Genomic DNA, 17,563 nt, shown 5'->3' on the forward strand with positions numbered 1-17,563 from the left:
TTGATGTAAATTGTAAAAGTTGAAACCTCAGCACAGACCCCTGCGGGGTAGCACAGTGGTTAGCATTGTGGCTTCACAGCGCTAGGGTCCCAGGTTCGATTCCCTGCTGGGTCACTGTCTGTGAGGAGTCTGCACATTCTCATCGAGTTTGCGTGGGTTTCCTCTGGGTGCTCCGGTTTCCTCCCACAGTCCAAAGACATGCAGGTTAAGTGGATTGGCCATGCTAAATTGCCCTCCGTGTCCAAAAAGGTTAGGAGGGGTTATTAGGTTAAGGGGATAAAGTGGAAGTGAGGGCTTTTGTGAGCCGGTGCAGACTTGATGGGTTGAATGGCTGCCTCCTGCACTGTATGTTCTATGTTCTTCTATTTTTCCCATTCTGCCAATCAAACAAAGAACGATTTATGCATACTCTTTGTTTTCTGCCAACGAGCCAATCTTCGATCCAGGCTCACATGTTACCGTCTGCACCATGAGCTTTTATTTTTGAGGATATATGGCAGCAAAACTATCTGACAGCAGTGATGCTATAAATCTCCAATTATGCTGCCAACTCAACTGTGCAATTTCAATACAAAGCGTAACCAGGGCATGATCGGTTATTAAAATGCTGTGGTATATTTCCAGATATTCAGGGTTAAATTAGAATCTGTCAAAAAATAATCAGTTCTTGAATAAGACTAATGAACTTGTGGAAAAAGAAGAATATTGTTTATCGGTTGGATGCTTTAACCTCCAAATATCTATCGGGTTCAGAGGTTTGATCAGATTATTCAAAACCAGAGATAAAGTGGGGTGAGGGGCTGGATGTGAGAACAGTCTATCCTGATGTGGATCCAGTAAGCAACTCAAATAGTCTCCTATAGTTAAATCTGTATTCAAAAGATCAGGCGCCAAGTCAAAAATCCTACGATAAAAGGCAGGTTCATCAATATTTGGACCATATATATTGAGCAAAGTGAACATGAAAATATTACATATGACTGACCACCAATATATAACATCCATTGGCGTCAGTTACAGTTGAGATAAGTTTAAAAAGGACTTGTGAATGTTTAAGGTGTGTGTCTTGCATTGATTGGTTTCAAGTGAGTGAGAACCCCCCCCCAATATTAAAGCACAGTACATAAGTAATACTATGGCAGAGCAACCGACACAAAACTACAACTAGCAACACATTCCTTTCCCTTCCATCCTTTCAATTCCTGAAATGAAGTGAGTGAGGAAATTCTACATACCCATAGTGGAGCCGACAGGTGAAACATAGACTTGTACCTTAACCAGTCCTGGACCCTCTTCCCACCCCCATGTCCTTAATGAAAATCAACTTTGGAAACAACCTGGTAGAAACTGATCAAGTCCTTTTCAGAATATAATGTCTCAGTTAACCATGATGTGTTGTGTATATAACATACATAGAAACATGTATAGAAACAGGAGGAGGCCATTTAGCCCTTTGAACCTGCTCTGCCATTCATTATGGTCATGGCTGATCAGTAGATCATCAAATTCAATACCCTGATCCTGCCGCCGCACCACCACCCCCCCAATCCCTTTTGTCTCAAGTGCAATGTCTTATTCCTTCTTGAAATCTCACAAAGCTTTGGCCTCAACAATTTTTGTGGTTGTGAATTCCACAGATTCACCACTCTCTGGGTGAAGTTATGACCCCTAGTTCTGGACACCCCACCATCAGGAACATTCTTTCTGAATCTACCCTGTCTAATCTAGTTAGAATTTTATAAGTTTCTGTGAGATCCCCTCTCAATCTTCTAAACTGCAATGAATATAATCCTAACCGACTTAGTCTCTCCTGATATGGCAGTCCCGCCATCCCAGGAATCAGCCTGGTAAACCTTTACTGCATTTCCTCCACAGCAAGAACACCTTTCGTCAGATAAAGACACCAAAACTGCACATACTGCTCCAGGTGTGGCCTCACCCAATACCCAATGCGATTGCAGTAAAACATCTCTATTCATATACTCAAATCCTCTTGCTATGAAGGCCAGCATATCATTAACTTTCTTTACTGCCTGCTACACCTATCATCACAGGATCATAGAATAGACAGTGCAGAAGGAGTCCATTCGGCCCATTGAGTCTGCACTTGTCCTTGGAAAGAGCACCCAAGCCCGCACCTCCACCCTATCCCCGTAACTCAGTAACCCCACCCAATCTTTTTGAACACTAAGAGTAATTTAGCATGGTCAATCCACCTAACCTGCACATCTTTGGACTGTGGGAGGAAACCGGTTTCTGATTGTTTGGGGATATCCACTATTTTAGTAGCTTGTCTCTGGCAAGTCATCAACTTCAAGACGCATAGCATTATTGTGGGCACGCAACTCGTTGACATGTTATTCAAGAGCGTTGATACATTCTTTATGGTCAGTAGCAGCAGTGTACATTTCTTGCACTTGTGTACCTAGATCAGATAAAAAGGTCTGAATGGATGTTAGAGAAGTCTTCAGGCCACTCGGTCTGTCATTCATTGACTTACTCATGTTTAAACTGTAGTGAGAATGTCTGCAGTTGTCAGATTTGAGCCGACCAGAGTGTTGGCCGATGGGCCTCCTGTGGTTTGTTTTACAGAGACTGGGAGCAGCTGCTCAAATGGGTGGTTCTTTTGTTCTCTTGCATGGCTTTCATCTTGGTTATCCTGAACCTAATGCTCTGCACGTCTAGCGAAATAATGTAGAAACTTTGTTTAGCTGGCTTAAATTTATAAATAAACTACTTTATTTTGGAGGCTGAAGATAAACTCTGAAAAATGCGACCACTCCATGTGGTTGAGGACAGTTGTTTCAAGTTTCCCACCTGGAATTGGAATAACTTGATGGCTGCTCAGATTTGAGTTGTTATATCTGTTTGAAATCTATCCCATTTAGCACGGTGGTAGTGCCACACAATTCAATGGAGGATATCTCCAATACGAAGGCGGGACCTGGACTCCACAAGGACTGTGCAGTGGTTACTCCTACCGATACCGTAATGGACAAGAAGCATCTATGACAGGTGGTTTGGTGAGGATGAGGTCAAGCAAGTTTATACCTCTAGCTGGTTCCCTCACCCCTTGCTGCAGTCCCAGTCTTGCTTATCTCCTTTCCGGCTTGGCAGTGACCACTGTTGAAGATGGACATTGAAGTCTCCCACCCAGCGTGCATTTTTGTCACCCACAGTGCTTCTTCCGATCCGTGTACAGCATGGGAGAGTACTGATTCAACAGTCGAGGGAGGTGATAGGTTGTGATCAGCAGGAGGTTTCCTTCATTTGATGCAAGGAGACTTCCCGAGGTCTGCAGTCAATGTTGAGGACTCCCTCTGGATTGTATACCACTGTGCTGCCCCTGCGGTAGATCTATCAACGGGACAAGACATACCCGAGGATGATGATTGTAATGTCTGGGACATTGTCTGTAAGGTATGATTCTGTGTGTATGACCAAGTCAGGCTGTGTTAGAGAAATTTGAGGGGCACCAGCTCCCAGATGTTAGTAAGGAAGACTTTGCAGGATCAGCTGAGCTGGATTTGGCATTGTCATTTCCGATGACTAGGTTGATGCCTGGTGTCCATCTGGTTTCATTCTTTTTTTATTGACTTTGTCATGGTTTGATACAACTGAGGGGCTTGCTGGGCCATTTCAGAGGACATTTTAGAGTCAACCATATTGCTGGAGGCACATGAAAATCAGTTCAGGTAAGTATGACAGATTTTCTTCTCTGAAAGGCATGCATGAAGCTGATGGTTCATGGTGACTTCCAGATCTATTAATTTAATTTAAATTCCACCAGCTGTCTGGTAGGATTTGAACCCCTGTCCCCAGAGCATTATTACTAGTCCAGCAACAATACTACTCCACCACCCTTTGGCCAAATATTCAGCTACCACTCCTCATTCTCCTATTGTGGCTTAGCAACCAATCTTTTATTTCTTTTATCGATTCCTGTTACAAACATCTCCAAACCCCTTTGCATCACCCGAAATGCTTGGAACATTTTATGTGTTAAATTGCTATCTGGATACAGGTTGGTGTCTACTCGGGTAGCATGATATCCAAAGATGTGCAGGTTAAGTAGATTGGTCAGGCTAAATTGCCTCCAAGTGTCCAAAGATGTGTAGGTAGATTGGGGATAGGGTGGGAGTGGGGCTCGGTAGGGTGCGCTTTCAAAGGGTCGGTGTAGACTCGGTGGGCCAACTGGCCTCCTTTCTACACTGAAGGGATTCCATGGATATTAAAGCCATCTAATTGTGACCTTTTTGCTTACTTACAGGTACTTTTGGTGAATGTAACTCTGAGGAAGAGGTCCAGCAGTGGATGAGATATAATATTTTTCTGCTGCTTGAGGTTGGCACCTTTACTGCACTGGTGGAATTACTCAGCATGGAGATTGAGTGAGTACAGACCTTTCGGGCATACACATGCAAGCACTAGGGGTTCATAGTGGCTGATTGTTACAGTAGAGATTTGAGACACGTGAAGTGTGATGATTTCTGACCGCATCCTTGTATTTCCAGCAGCATTTTGATACGTTTTTTGACTGGATATACAAAGGCTGTGGGGAAACAGTAATTGGCTATGGGTATAGTAGGCTGAATGGGCTATTGTGCTGTAGCAATCTAAGTTATCTTATAAATAATGAATAGAATGTTGCTTTGGTACTGTTGAGACATTTGATTGTCTTCAGACTGCATGTGGAACTTGACCCATGACTTTATATGTTACCACGTGAGCAAGCAGATGAGGAAGAGGAGGAATCCATGGGGGACTTGAGAGGTAGTTGTATTGGGATTGGGAGAGAAGCCATTGCCAAATATGCTTTGGCTATGTTTTAATAGCTAAGAGTGGAACTAAAGAAAGTCATCTGAACTAGACTGCAGGCGTTGGAAGAGGATGGTGTAGTCATTTTGAAAGTTGGCAAAGAGGTTCAAAGGGCAAGGAGGGAACGTGAACACATTTACTTTCAGAGACTGTTATTTGATCCTTGGGGTGCAATAGTTTTTGCGCTGAAAGGTATAAACATGGAGTTGTGAATTAATTAAATGTATTTTAATGCCTTGAGGTTTAAAAGGAAAATTGGCAATTAAGAAACATTAATAAGTAGCTATAACAGGAATGTGCTTGATATCGATTTACCATCCTGGAAAGTGGTATGGTTACAACCTTGGCTGAATCTAACTTTCATGGTGTAGCTGCTGCTCAGACCCAAAATTTGGGGATCCAACCTGGAACTGCTCTGTATGGTATTTCTAATTACTGGACCTCCTGGAAAGCTGCATTTCATTGTTTTCACAGAGCCTTGTGGATCCATTACACTATCCCCCTGACTGCTGTTAATGTGCGTATTTCACTGAAGCTTTAAAATTGCTGAGAACTTCTGGTTAATTGTTTCAGATTGACCAAGTGATCAATTAATATGCTAAGGAATATTTATATTTCTGTAAAGGCTGTTGAGTTCACATTATTGACCATATGGTGTTACTTTCCAGCAACAGTGCTGCATGTAGTAATGCGGTGAGGAAGCCAGCAATCTCTTTGGCTGACAGTACCGATTTAAGGTAGGTCACAACAAAATCGATGTTGGTGCTCAAAACATTTGGCCCATTGTATTTAATTATTTCACCGGACGGTACTGGTGGCACAGTGGTTAGTACTGCTGCATCACAGTGCCAGGGACCCGGATTTGATTCTGATCTCGGTGACTGTGAGGAGTTTACACTTTCCCTCCATGGCTGCGTGGGTTTCCTATGGGTACTTCGCAGTCCAAAGATGTGCAGGTTAGGTGTATAGGCCATGATAAATTGCCCCGTAGTGTCCAAAAGGTTAGGTGGGGTTACTGGGTTGCAGGGATAGGGTGGATATGTGGGCTTGGGTAGGATGCTCTTTCCAAGGGCCGGTGCAGGCTCGATGGGCCAAATGGCCTCCCCCTTTACTGTAAATTCGATGATTCTATGATTAATTTAGAAAGACCCACCAGCTCTTTCAATTGGGTCATGCCATGGTTTTTTTTCAATGATTATAACGTTTTTGCAAATTTATCTCTTTCAAACTTCATTTCACGTGCTATCTTTATATGAAGACCTGCTTGGCATCAAGTCTAAATTTGACTTTTACTGACCTGTACCCGTACTCCTCCTCCTACTGTTAAGATTTAGTTTGAAGGAATTTTTATGATTTACCTTTTCTATTTCTTGTGCCATCTAGTATATCTTTGGAAAATAACCACTCTGATTCTTTTCTCTGACAAAAATACCAAGTTCATCAGTCTTTGTTCATGTTTCGGCTTTTCTTATCTAACGCTATCATCATAACCCTCTGTTTCCTTCTCGTATGCTTCCCTAGCTGGCTGTTAAATGTATCTAAATTGTTTGCCTCACCCCATTCGCTGTGATAGTGAGTTCCACATTCTCATCACTCAATGCATAAAGAAGCGCAATCTGAATTTCCTATTTAACTTTTTGTTTTTTATTCTATATTGATTGCTGTAGTTTTGCTCTTCCCCACAAATGTCTTTGTCTTTTTTCCGCTAAAACATTTGATAATTTTATAAATCTCTATTAGGTCACCCCCTCAGCCTTCTTTTCCCAGGGAAAAATATCTGATCTGTTCATCCTTTCCTGATCAGTATAACCTCACAGTTCTTATATCATCTTAAATATTTCTTGCACCCTCTTAGGTGCCCCCAAATCTTTTTTGTAGCCTGCTGACCAGAACTGCAATGCAACTTAATGTCATCTTGTGAGTTTGTGGAAATGAAAGTTAATAAATAACTTTTTTTTTCTTGCTATGGAACTTCGTCCTTCAGCTCGGTATAAAACCATCATTTGGGATAAGTGAAGGACATCATCCAGGGTAGGTGAAGACCCCAGAACTAGTGTGGAGGAATCACCAAGTGTAAGATAAAGGACCTAGAATGACAAAGCAGTACCATCACCATGGGCAGGTGAAGGGCACTACTGCAGGACATCATTGAGGTTGAAAAGAAGTCAGCTAGTGCATTGTTATTCAACTAGCAAGCCAGAGATCCAAGATGAGTCGTGAAGTTGAATTCCAAATCTGCTAACTTGCAACTTAGCAATAAAAAAGTGACTAAAAACACAATTGGCTCACTACTGGCCTTCAGGGACTGCATCCATTTCTAATTGACTTAGCTTACAAATTATTCTAGTTCATACTATGGTTGACTAGAACAAGTAGGGATGTGTAGTAAATGCTTCTTTGCCAGTGTCACGACAGCCTCGTAACATATTCTAAAAAATCTTGAAGTTAAAATTTGAATGAATCCTGACCAGTCCACAAGGAAGTGAAAGTCATTGACAGTGCAGGACTGTGAAGATTGGGGCTACTTAGAACAGGCAGAAGAGGAAAGTTTCTCTGAAAGAATAGTCACTCTGAAAGAAGACTAGAATTAAAATCAAGAAAATGTTATGGCATGTGGAATTTGAAAAAGAAACCCCTTGAATTCCACAGGGTCAATGACCTGGCATACTTTTACAAATCTGAATGATTATAGTTATTTTTGATGACTCCCTGTTTATTCTGTCTTCAAGTTTGTTCTATTCCATTTGTTTTGAATAGAAACTGAACTCTTAACATCCTGCTTTATCATTAATACAAAACAGTACCTCCTGCTTTTCCACTTTGTTCCTGTCTCTTAAACAGCAGTTATTCCATATTCTGTGCGATACTGTAAGACAGTAGCAGCCATCCCTCAATTTTGCGCTCAAGTTGTGGAGTAGGACCGAAACTTAAAACCTTCAGACTCTGATGAGAGTGATACCAGTTGAGCCATTGGTGAGACTGATACAGATTGCATGTTCTGCTTCCACCTCTCTCTCCTCCACACATTTCTATTTGAGGAATGGGGTAGGACGGATGGTCATGTCTACACTCGCATGATGCATTCTTCACCTTTCAAGTGCAAAATTGATGGATAATTTCACACTCAGTTATTCTCGCTATAATCGCAGTTGTGAGACTAATGGAACATACCGTTGATCAGCCAGTATGTTTATTCAGCTCTGCATCATGAGCCCAGTAGTAGTCTATTCTTGTGTTTCGTAAGTTAATGATGTTCCCTTCTTCTCTATGTATTCTCAGAGTGCTGCTGAACATAATGTACCTGATGGTGGAGACAATCCGTCAGGAAATGGACGAGGATAATCTGGAGTGGAGGGCATTGAGGGAGACCTTCAGAACAGACCTAGGTGTGGCAGTATGTTCTCTTTGATTTATAGATAATAAGATGAAACAAAAGTAAATTATGTTTTTGATGCACGATATATCACATATTCCAGTTATTTACTTCCATGTGTTACCAGTTTCGCTTTGAGGGCAGTAAAATATCCCAAAGCACAATGGAAGGGAATTCTGTAAGATAACGTTTCCTTTTACCCCTTCTGTTTTTCTCCTCTTTCCTCTCTGCAAGGAGAACCATTTATAGGTTGTGTGCGCTTTTGTTGGAAGGCCTGAATGATAAACATTACATCAAATTAACATAGAATTTACTCTCTTCCGAGAAGGATTTAAAATTGATGAGGAGTAAGTAATGGATAGACTGTCAGTACTTAAAAGTTGTAAAGGTACTGTTCTCAATCGGCACCAATAATGTTGCCAATTAATAATGATGCTCTTTAGAGTCGGTACCATCACAAGGCTTTACCGGATATTGATCAAAGGACCACACAACCAGTTAATGAGTTCAAGTTCAAAGATAGTTTATTTACACACAAGGATTACTTCGACATGCAACACAAAATGCTACAAGTTAAACAACTAAAAAAGTTGTACCTAACAACTACAATAACCTATACTTAACTTCAGGGCAACCGGCTCTATGCAGATAGACAAGGCCGTTGTCCAGATCTTACGTGGCTAGGTGAAAGAAATGGCTCTGTTTCTGCTGGGCTCATCCGTCTGGTAGCGATCGTTGGCCTTGAACTTGTCTGTCTGGTCATTATGCTGCACTTGGGTTGGCATAGGCCAGATCCAAGAGAGACAGAAATCATGGCTGCATTGTCTTTTAACTGGCTTGAGTTTTCCCTGCCCCTTTTATGGGCAGTTTTGGGTCACTGTCAATCAATTCCTCAGGACTCCACCCTCTGATTGGTCACATCCAATCAGGGGCTGCCACAGCACTTTTGGGGTGGGCATTAGTTGCCAATCTTGGGAGGGCTCTGAGCAGGACCTCGGTGCCGCCTAGTCTGGAAGATGATGCGATGGACCTGGTGGTCCCATTGTTATTTTAATTGCCTTGAATGGCCCATTTGCAGGTGTGAATTCCTGCATACTTCTGGGCTGCCGTTTGCAAAGATACAAACTGCAGCAGGTCTGTGTCCCAAACATTTCATAGAATTTACAGTGCAGAAGGAGGCTATTCGGCCCATCGAGTCTGCACCGGCTCTTGGAAAGAGCACTCTACCCAAGTTCAACACCTCCACCCTATCCCCATAACCCAGTAACCCCACCCAACTCTAAGGGCAATTTTTGGACACTAAGGGCAATTTATCATGGCCAATCCACCTACCCTGCACATCTTTGGACTGTGGGAGGAAACCGGAGCACCCGGAGGAAACCCACGCACACACGGGGAGGATATGCAGACTCTGCACAGACAGTGACCCAAGCCGGAATCGAACATGGGACCCTGGAGCTGTGAAGCAATTGTGCTACCCGCAATGCTACCCAAACCTGGCCATAATTCCCATCATTCTTTGCAGGTGGCCATCTCAGATGGTTACAGTACCCAGACTGAATGAGATGTACCCAAAGATATTGAAGGAAGTGTGATTGGAAATTGCAGGGCTGCTGGCCATAATATTCCAGTCTTCTCTAGACTCGGGAGGTGCCAAAGGACTGGAGAATTGCAAACGTTACGCCCTTGATCAAGAGAGTTTGTCAGAATAGCTCCTGCAATTATAGGCCAGTTAGTTTAACATCTGTGGTGGACAAGCTTCTAGAAAAAATTATTTGAGATAGAATTAGTAGTCACGTGGAAAAATGTGGGTTGATAAGGAAGAGCCAGCAAGGGAAAATTGTGTTTAACTAATGGCTGGAGTTTTATGAGGAGGTAACATAAAGGGTCGATGAGGGCAGTTTTGTTGATGTAGTGTACGTGAACTTTCAGAAGACATTGAATAGAGTGTCACACAACAGATTTGTCAGAAAAATAATAGCTATGGAATAAAAGGGACAGCACCAACATGGGTTCAAATTTGGCTGAATAATAGGAAGCAGAGAGTAATGGTCAATGGATATTTTTCAGGATGAAGATTTGTAATGGTGTTCCCCTGGAATTGATATTGGAATTGATCCTTCCTTTTCTTTATATATAACAATGATCTAGATCTTGATGTGCAGGGGACAGTTTCAAAGTTTACGGGTGACACAAAACTTGGAAGTATTGTAAACTGAAGAGGACAGTTTAGAACTTCAAAAGGATATAGACAAGTTTGTGGAGTGGACAGATAATGTGGCATTTGAAGTTCAATGTGGAATAGTGTGAGGTGATGCATTTTGGTAGAAGAACGTGGAGAGACAATATAAAATGAGGGGTAAAATCTTTAAGGGGGTGCTGGAACAGAGGGTCATGGGTGTATATGTGCATAGCTCAGTTGGCGGGACAGGTGGAGAGAGCAGTTCATAATGCATATAGTATTATGGGCTTTATTAATAGAGGCATAGAGTAGGAAATTATTCCAAACTTGTACAAGATACTAGTTGGACCTCCGCTGGAATGTTGTGTGTAGTTTTGGGTGTTGCCTATAGGAAGAATATGAAGGCATTGGAGAGAGTGGGGAAAAAGTTTAAAAGAATGGTTCCAGGGATGGGAAACTTCAGTGATGAGGATAGATTGGAAAAGTTGGGACTGTCCTGCTTGGAGAAAATAAGGTTAAGAGGGCTGGCACAGTGGTTAACACTGCTGCCTCATAGCACCAGGGGCCAGGGTACAATTCTGGCTTTGGAGTTTGCATGTTCTTCCTGTGTCTGCGTGGGTTTCCTCCCACAGTCCAAAGATGTGCTGTTTAGGTGGATTGGTGATGCTAATTTATCCCTTCGTATGCAGGTTAGGTGGGGTTATGGGGAAAGGGCCTAGGTAGGATGCATTTTCGGAGGGTCAGTGCACACTCGATGGGCCGAATGGCCTCTTTCTATACTGTAGGATTTCTATAATTATATTTGATAGAGACATTCAAAATCAAGAGCAGGCTGGAGAGAGTAGATAGGGAGAAAGTGTTTCCACTCGAAAAAGGATCGAGAACGAGAGGGAACAGATTGAAAGTGATTTGCAAAAGAAGCAAATGTGATGCGAGAAAAATCTAGATGTGAAAGTAGGCGGTATGTTCATTAAGTTCACAGATGACACAAAAATTGGTGGTGTGGTAAATAACAAGGAGGAAAGCCTTAAATTATAGGGCAATATAGATGTGCTGGTCAGATGGGCAGAGCAATGGCAAATGGAAATGAACCCTGAAAAGTGTGAAGTGATTCATTTTGGGAGGAGTTACAAAGCAAGGGAATACACAATGAAAGGTAAGAAGCTAAAAAGCACAGAAGACCAGAGGGACCTTGGAGTCCATGGCCATAGATCTTTGAAGGTAGCAGGACAGGTAAATAAGGTGGTTCAGAAGGTATAAGGGATACTTGCCTTTATTAGCTAAGGAGGGAGGTTATGATGGAGCTGTTGAAAACACTTGTTAGGCCACAGCTGGAGTACTGTTGTGAAGTTCTGGTCGCCACACTATAAGAAGGATGTGATTGCACTAGAGAGGGTGCACAGGAGATTCGTCAGGATGTTGCCTGGACTGGAGCGTTTCAGCAATGAAGAGAGGCTGGTTAGGCTGGGCCTGTTTTCCTTCGAGCAGAGAAGGCTGGGGGGGATATTATCAAGGTGTACAAAATTATGAGGGACATAGGGTAGATCGGAAGGAACATTCTTGGTTGTAGAGGAGTCAATAACCAGGGAGCATCGATTTAAGGTAAGTGGAAGGAGATTCCGAGGGGATCTGAGGAAAAGCTTTTTCCCCAGAAGGTGGTGGGAATCTGGAACTCACTGCCTGAAAGGGTTGTGGAGGCAGGAACTCTCACAATGTTCCATAGAATACAAAGTGCTTGAAAATGGTATTCGAATAGTTAGGAGCTTGGCCAGCGCAGACGCCATGGGCGGAAGGGCCTCTTTCTGCTCTGTATGACTCTGACTAAGCATTTAGAAGAGCACTTGAAACGGCATAGCATAAAAGGCTACAGACTAAGTGCTGGTAAATGGGATGAGAATAGATAGGTCCTTGATGGTTGGCGCAGGCATGATGGGCCCAAGGATCTCTTTTTGTGCTGTGAAACTCTATGACACAACGAGTGGTTCGGGTCTGGAATGCACTGCCTGGAAGTGTGGTGGAGGCAAGTTCAAGAGAGGCATTCAGGAGAGCATTAGATGATTACTTGCATAGAAACACTGCAGGGGTACGGGGAAAAGGCAGCTGAATGGCACAAAACCATAATGCTAATTTGCGGAGCCGATATGGACAGGATGGGTCAAGTGGCTGCGTTCTGCACAGTAACAATTCTGTGTTGTGATTTTGTAATACGGAACAGAAATAGGCCATTTAGCCCAGCTGGTCATTGCCATTTATGCTCTACGTGAGTCAGCCTCTCATCATACTTTACTTAACCCTGTCAGTATATTCTTATATTCCTTTTTAAGTCAGTGGTTTTCTAGCTTTTTAAAAATGCATCCCTGCTGTTAGCTTCAATTATTCTCTCTGGTAGTGAGTTCCACATTTTCATCGTTCTCTGGATAAAGAGATTTCCCCTAAATTCCTCATTGGATTTATTTGTGACTACTGTATATTTTTTTGACCCTAGTATTGGATTTGAATCAATTCCTGCTATCAGTTAGTTTAGTTTCCAGGCATTATTTGAAAATATACTAAAATGTTGAGAAAAAATTGAAAATGCCAGTATTTATGCATAGTTGTTAATAATTGGGGTCTGTGTAGAAGTTTTGGGTTCAGTGAAATATATTGCTCCCCAAAGTCAAAGCAGGGGGGATAGTAGGCTGGATGATTGAAAGCTTAATTAACAAGCATATGTTCAAGGACAACCTGATGATCAACAGGGAGGTGAAAGCATATAGGGAGACAATTCAAGTGGTAGCCCAGATGGCTGAAAGAATGTGTGAAGTGTTAAGGTGGAGGAGAAATGCTGAGGAGGCCAGATTTAGAGAAACGTGAGCTCAAAGGGGTGCCACTCATAGGGCAGGGGAGACGAAGGGATTGAAACAAAGGATGTGAATTTTAGACTTGACGTGTGTGATAGTAATGAAAGCCACCAAGGGCAAAGATTATGGGTATTGCACCCTCTAATTTTCTTTTTGGTGTATGCAGCTAATTTAAGTGTGCGGCATGTTTAATTTTTTTTTTGCATGGCTGTGGACGTACTTAGAGGGGACAACTTGTGTGAGGCTTCTGTATGGATTTTCGGATGCGCAGCTTCAGAGATCATTTGTCGTGGATAAGCAGACCTTGATATAAAATATGATATGGTAACAAACCTTTGGATGAACTGAGGTTTTTTTTAACCTCCTATTTTATTTATATGTTAATGGAGGACAGGAAGCTGGCCAAGAGCACATTGAGTAGTTGAGTCTTGAGGTGACCAGAGCAATGAGGGTTTCAGTAGCAGTTGGATGGAGTTCGTGCAGAGGTAGAATTTAGGAGTCTGCTATGTTGTTCAATTAAATCGTGTCTGATCTTTACTTCAGTTTAATTTAGCTGTCCTGGATCCACATCCTTTCATACCTTTTGCTGAACATAATTCTGTCACTCGGGCTGACAGGGCAGGGGAGATCCCTCCTCCTACCCCCCCGCGCCAGCAGTAACAGCCTTTTGGGGTAAGGATTTCCACTGTCCTTTGTGGAAAAGTGATGCCTGATTTCATTCTTGAATGGTCTGCCTCTAATTTTAAGATTATGCCTATTTATCCATAGAATCCCTACAGTACAGAAGGAAGCCATTTGGCCCATTAGTCTGCACCGACCCTCCAAAAGAGCACCCGACCAAGACCCACTTCCCTACCCTATCCGCATAACCCTACCTACCTTGCATATCTTCGGACATTGAGGGCTAATTTAACATGGCCAATCCTCCCGCTGAAGAAATGGGGCTGTATTCTCTGCACCCTGAAGCCGAAATCGCGGCCGGTGCCGGGGCGGAGAATTAATTTCCCCGCACGGAATTGGGACCGGCGTAGGTTCCCCAATTCTGCGGACCCCGGAAAGCGGCGTACTCTCTGAGTACACCGTGCCGCGTCGCACCTACCTGGAGCCATTGTTGGAGATCCGCTCCGCCATTCTCCGGCCCCGACTGGCCGAAGTCCCGACGGCGTGGACCACTCGTGGTCTTGCCGGTTGGGAAACTCGATCTGCGGCCGCCCTGGTCTGGGGGTGGGCCGATCGGGGGGGGGGGCTGCCTTGTACGCGGCCAGGCAATGCTTGGGCAGACAGTCAGGGTCGGGCGTGCAGCCGATTGGTGGGTCTATTAATTGTCATGTGAGAGTACCTTTAAGAAATTGGTGTTAAGAAATGTACCTTTAAGAAATGGAGCTGCTCATGTTACTGGAGTGATGTCAGAGTGTGGGTGGAGCTGAGCTCTACTTCTTTTTAGTTTCAGTTTGAGAAAAAGCTTGGGTGTGTGTGTTTTTCAGTGAGCTGCATCTGGAGTTAAAACAAAGGGCTGTACTGTTGATCTCTGCCATCCAGACTATCTGTGGATCATTTGGTGAACCCGGAATTGTAAACGGTCTCAGTATTGAGTGTAAACCTAATGTTCTCCTGTTTGAAGGTTTGGTAAGTCTTATGGGTGTAAAAGGACAGCATACAGGTTACTTAGTGTTGTATTCTTTGTGGATTATCTTTGAATTAATGGTTGCTAAGATAATTACTGTTTGTTTTAAAAAGGTTAACTTGAGTTCATAAAATAAACATTGTTTTGTTTAAAAAAAAAATACTTTTCTACTTCTGAAGTACCACACTTGTGGAGTGGGCCCTGTGCTCCCCATACCACAATCTATTAATAGTTGTGGGTCAGGTGAACTCCATGATACACTTTGGGGTTCTCTAAACCCTGGCCCATAACATAATGTCCAGCTCCACACTCTGAGTCGGCCATGGAGCATGGCGCGGCCGCTGGAGGCCGCCGCCATGCGCATGCGTGGCCTCAAACCTGGAAGTGCAGGGGCCCTTATCTGCAGCAAAAGCTGATAGTTTTACGGTGGGTCCCTGCTAGCCCCCTGCAGGGCAAGGAATATGTGGCCCTTTCACGCCAATTTTTCTGCCGTGACAGTCCACAGTCTTTATGACAGCGTAGGGACATAGTCCCAAAAACAGAGAATCCAGCCCATGATTTCTTCTCTAATTCATCAAATCCTTTCATAATTTTAGACACCTCAATTGGTTCACTCCTTAAACTTCTAAACTTGAGGAAATAAAGGGCAAATTGATGCAGTCTGTCCGTATAATTTTATTCCTGTGCCGCAGTATCATTCTATGAATATGTACTGCAGCCCTTCCAAGATCTGCATTTGCACCTTGTGTTACAGCTGGAGCACACATCCATTTGTATTTTCGTCCTATAGAAAAGGACCGGCATTTTATTAGTGTTTGGCTTCCTCAGAAGCTTGAAGTGATTTGTGTGCTTGAATGACCAAATTCCATTGGTCCTCCACAGATGAGTAATGCTTCAGAAGTGAAAGTATGTTGGAGAAGATTTAGGATAGATATGTAGGACCAGAGGATTGTGGATCGAACAGGACATCAAGGTTGCAAATGATCTGCTTCTGCCTGAGGATAGAATCATGACCTGGTTTGATATTTGTGGCCCAAGTCATAAGTAATAGTCATAGAAATATGACGTGCCTCACAAATTATAGTTCACCCACGTTTGGATTTCTGGCAAGCAGAGTAATGATGGGTACAAAGTGATGATGGATTATGTAGCAACTGCTCTCAAGGTCACCCTGCTCTTCGTTTTGATAGTGCCAGGGAATCATTTTTTATTCCAGTTAAACCATTGAACTTGGGAAAGCTGTGAATTGTTTTACGTGGAGAAAGTTCCACAAGCTACCGTTGGATGAATCATTAGTTCATCTGTTTTTCCCTGTTGCTAATGGAGGAATGTTGCTTCGGATGTCAATAGAAATTTGTGCTGCTCTTCACTTAAGTGGGATCGTTAAACTGAACCTGTGGAACAGGCTGACAGGCCATCCATTTACAGCCTCTATGAAGGACAAAGCAGCATTTCCTTGGTGTTGTAGTGAAGTGTCTGCCTAGATTATGTGATCCAGTGGCAACCAACAATCTTCTGTGTCAGATATGCGTGAACCCAATGGCCTCTTTTTAATAATGCATTTCCAACATACGTTTACTATTTCTATGAAAGTCTGATCGCCTCCATGCTCCCGACCTACCTCTCTTTTAAAAAAAAACAATTTCCAAAAATATTGCATGTACTATACGTACCCTTTTTTTTTCATTCTCTTAGGTGTATCGCTGTACAACAATGAACCATTTTCAGTCATGCTATTTGGGATGGTGACTAAATTCTGTAGTGGTCATGCTCCTCATTTCCCCATGAAGAAGGTTCTCTTGCTGCTTTGGAAAACTGTTTTGGTGAGTTTCAATGAATGGGAAGTTCATTTTCATCACAAGTATTCATTGCTTAAAGAGGTTTAGTCACCCTCAACATTTTAAAAGTAAAAATTTCCAACTTTGGTAGCAGTTTGGTAGCAGAAAGCCTGTTGTGTGAAGTCTGAGAAAGGTGCCGGCTTTGCTCCACTGTTTGCTTTGAGTTTTCTCAACTGGCAAGGATATTGATATTTGCCACAGCATCCTGAGCTGCAGTGGGAGAATATTAATGATTCTGGCTCCTGAGTGGTGTCTGGCGATTCCCACTGAAAAGTGTCTGGCAGGTGGGTGCTAAACTGAAGGCATCTGTATTATCCTTAAAAGTTAAGCATCCTGTTTTGGCACATACATGAAGGATGATCGCTTGAGCAAAATGTCAGAGCCATGCCAGTGATTACTGAACTGATATTGGGATTAATGTTCCTGAATTTTTTAAATACTCCAAAATCCCAACTGTATGTGAGTCCACATGCTCATGCTTAAATTCCTAAGTCAGCAAGTGTTGACACAACTTTCCGTTTGCATTTTAAGTGTAAGGGTAATATTTCAGGTGCGACCCTTAACTAGATGTTTTACTTGGCTCTTTAATAGCTGTCTCTGGGAGGCTTTGAAGACTTGCAGGTTCTTAAAGTGAAGAAACGTGAGGCACTTGGCCTGCCACCACTTCCTGAAGACAGCATCAAAGTGATCCGTAACATGAGAGCCGCCTCACCACCGGCATCGGCCTCCGACCTAATAGAGCAGCAGCAAAAAAGAGCTCGCAGAGAACACAAGGTGAGAGTGACTACTTGCATTTGCCAAATCAGTCACTGGTCATTGATGTTGTGGCTGTACCGGTATTGGCGTCGGCTCTTGAATTTGCACTTCAGGTTTGCAACTAAATAGAAG

The 17,563-nt window shown here is 43.0% G+C and overlaps 1 protein-coding gene across 2 annotated transcripts in view; it reads left to right on the plus strand.

Annotated features, from left to right (window-relative positions):
- Nucleotides 1-17,563, plus strand: part of strip1 (striatin interacting protein 1) — a 100,759-nt gene that overhangs the window by 25,430 nt on the left and 57,766 nt on the right. The window contains exons 5-9 of one of the 2 annotated variants that reach the window (XM_038819731.1): nt 4,271-4,391; nt 5,487-5,555; nt 8,098-8,204; nt 16,533-16,660; nt 17,267-17,449. In XM_038819731.1, coding sequence (XP_038675659.1) covers nt 4,271-4,391; nt 5,487-5,555; nt 8,098-8,204; nt 16,533-16,660; nt 17,267-17,449 — 608 coding nt within the window. The remainder of the gene's footprint in view (nt 1-4,270; nt 4,392-5,486; nt 5,556-8,097; nt 8,205-16,532; nt 16,661-17,266; nt 17,450-17,563) is intronic. The other variant, XM_038819732.1, reaches the window with a different exon arrangement.

Source organism: Scyliorhinus canicula, chromosome 15, assembly GCF_902713615.1.
Source record: "Scyliorhinus canicula chromosome 15, sScyCan1.1, whole genome shotgun sequence".
In the NCBI taxonomy this organism is placed as follows: Eukaryota; Metazoa; Chordata; class Chondrichthyes; order Carcharhiniformes; family Scyliorhinidae; genus Scyliorhinus; species Scyliorhinus canicula.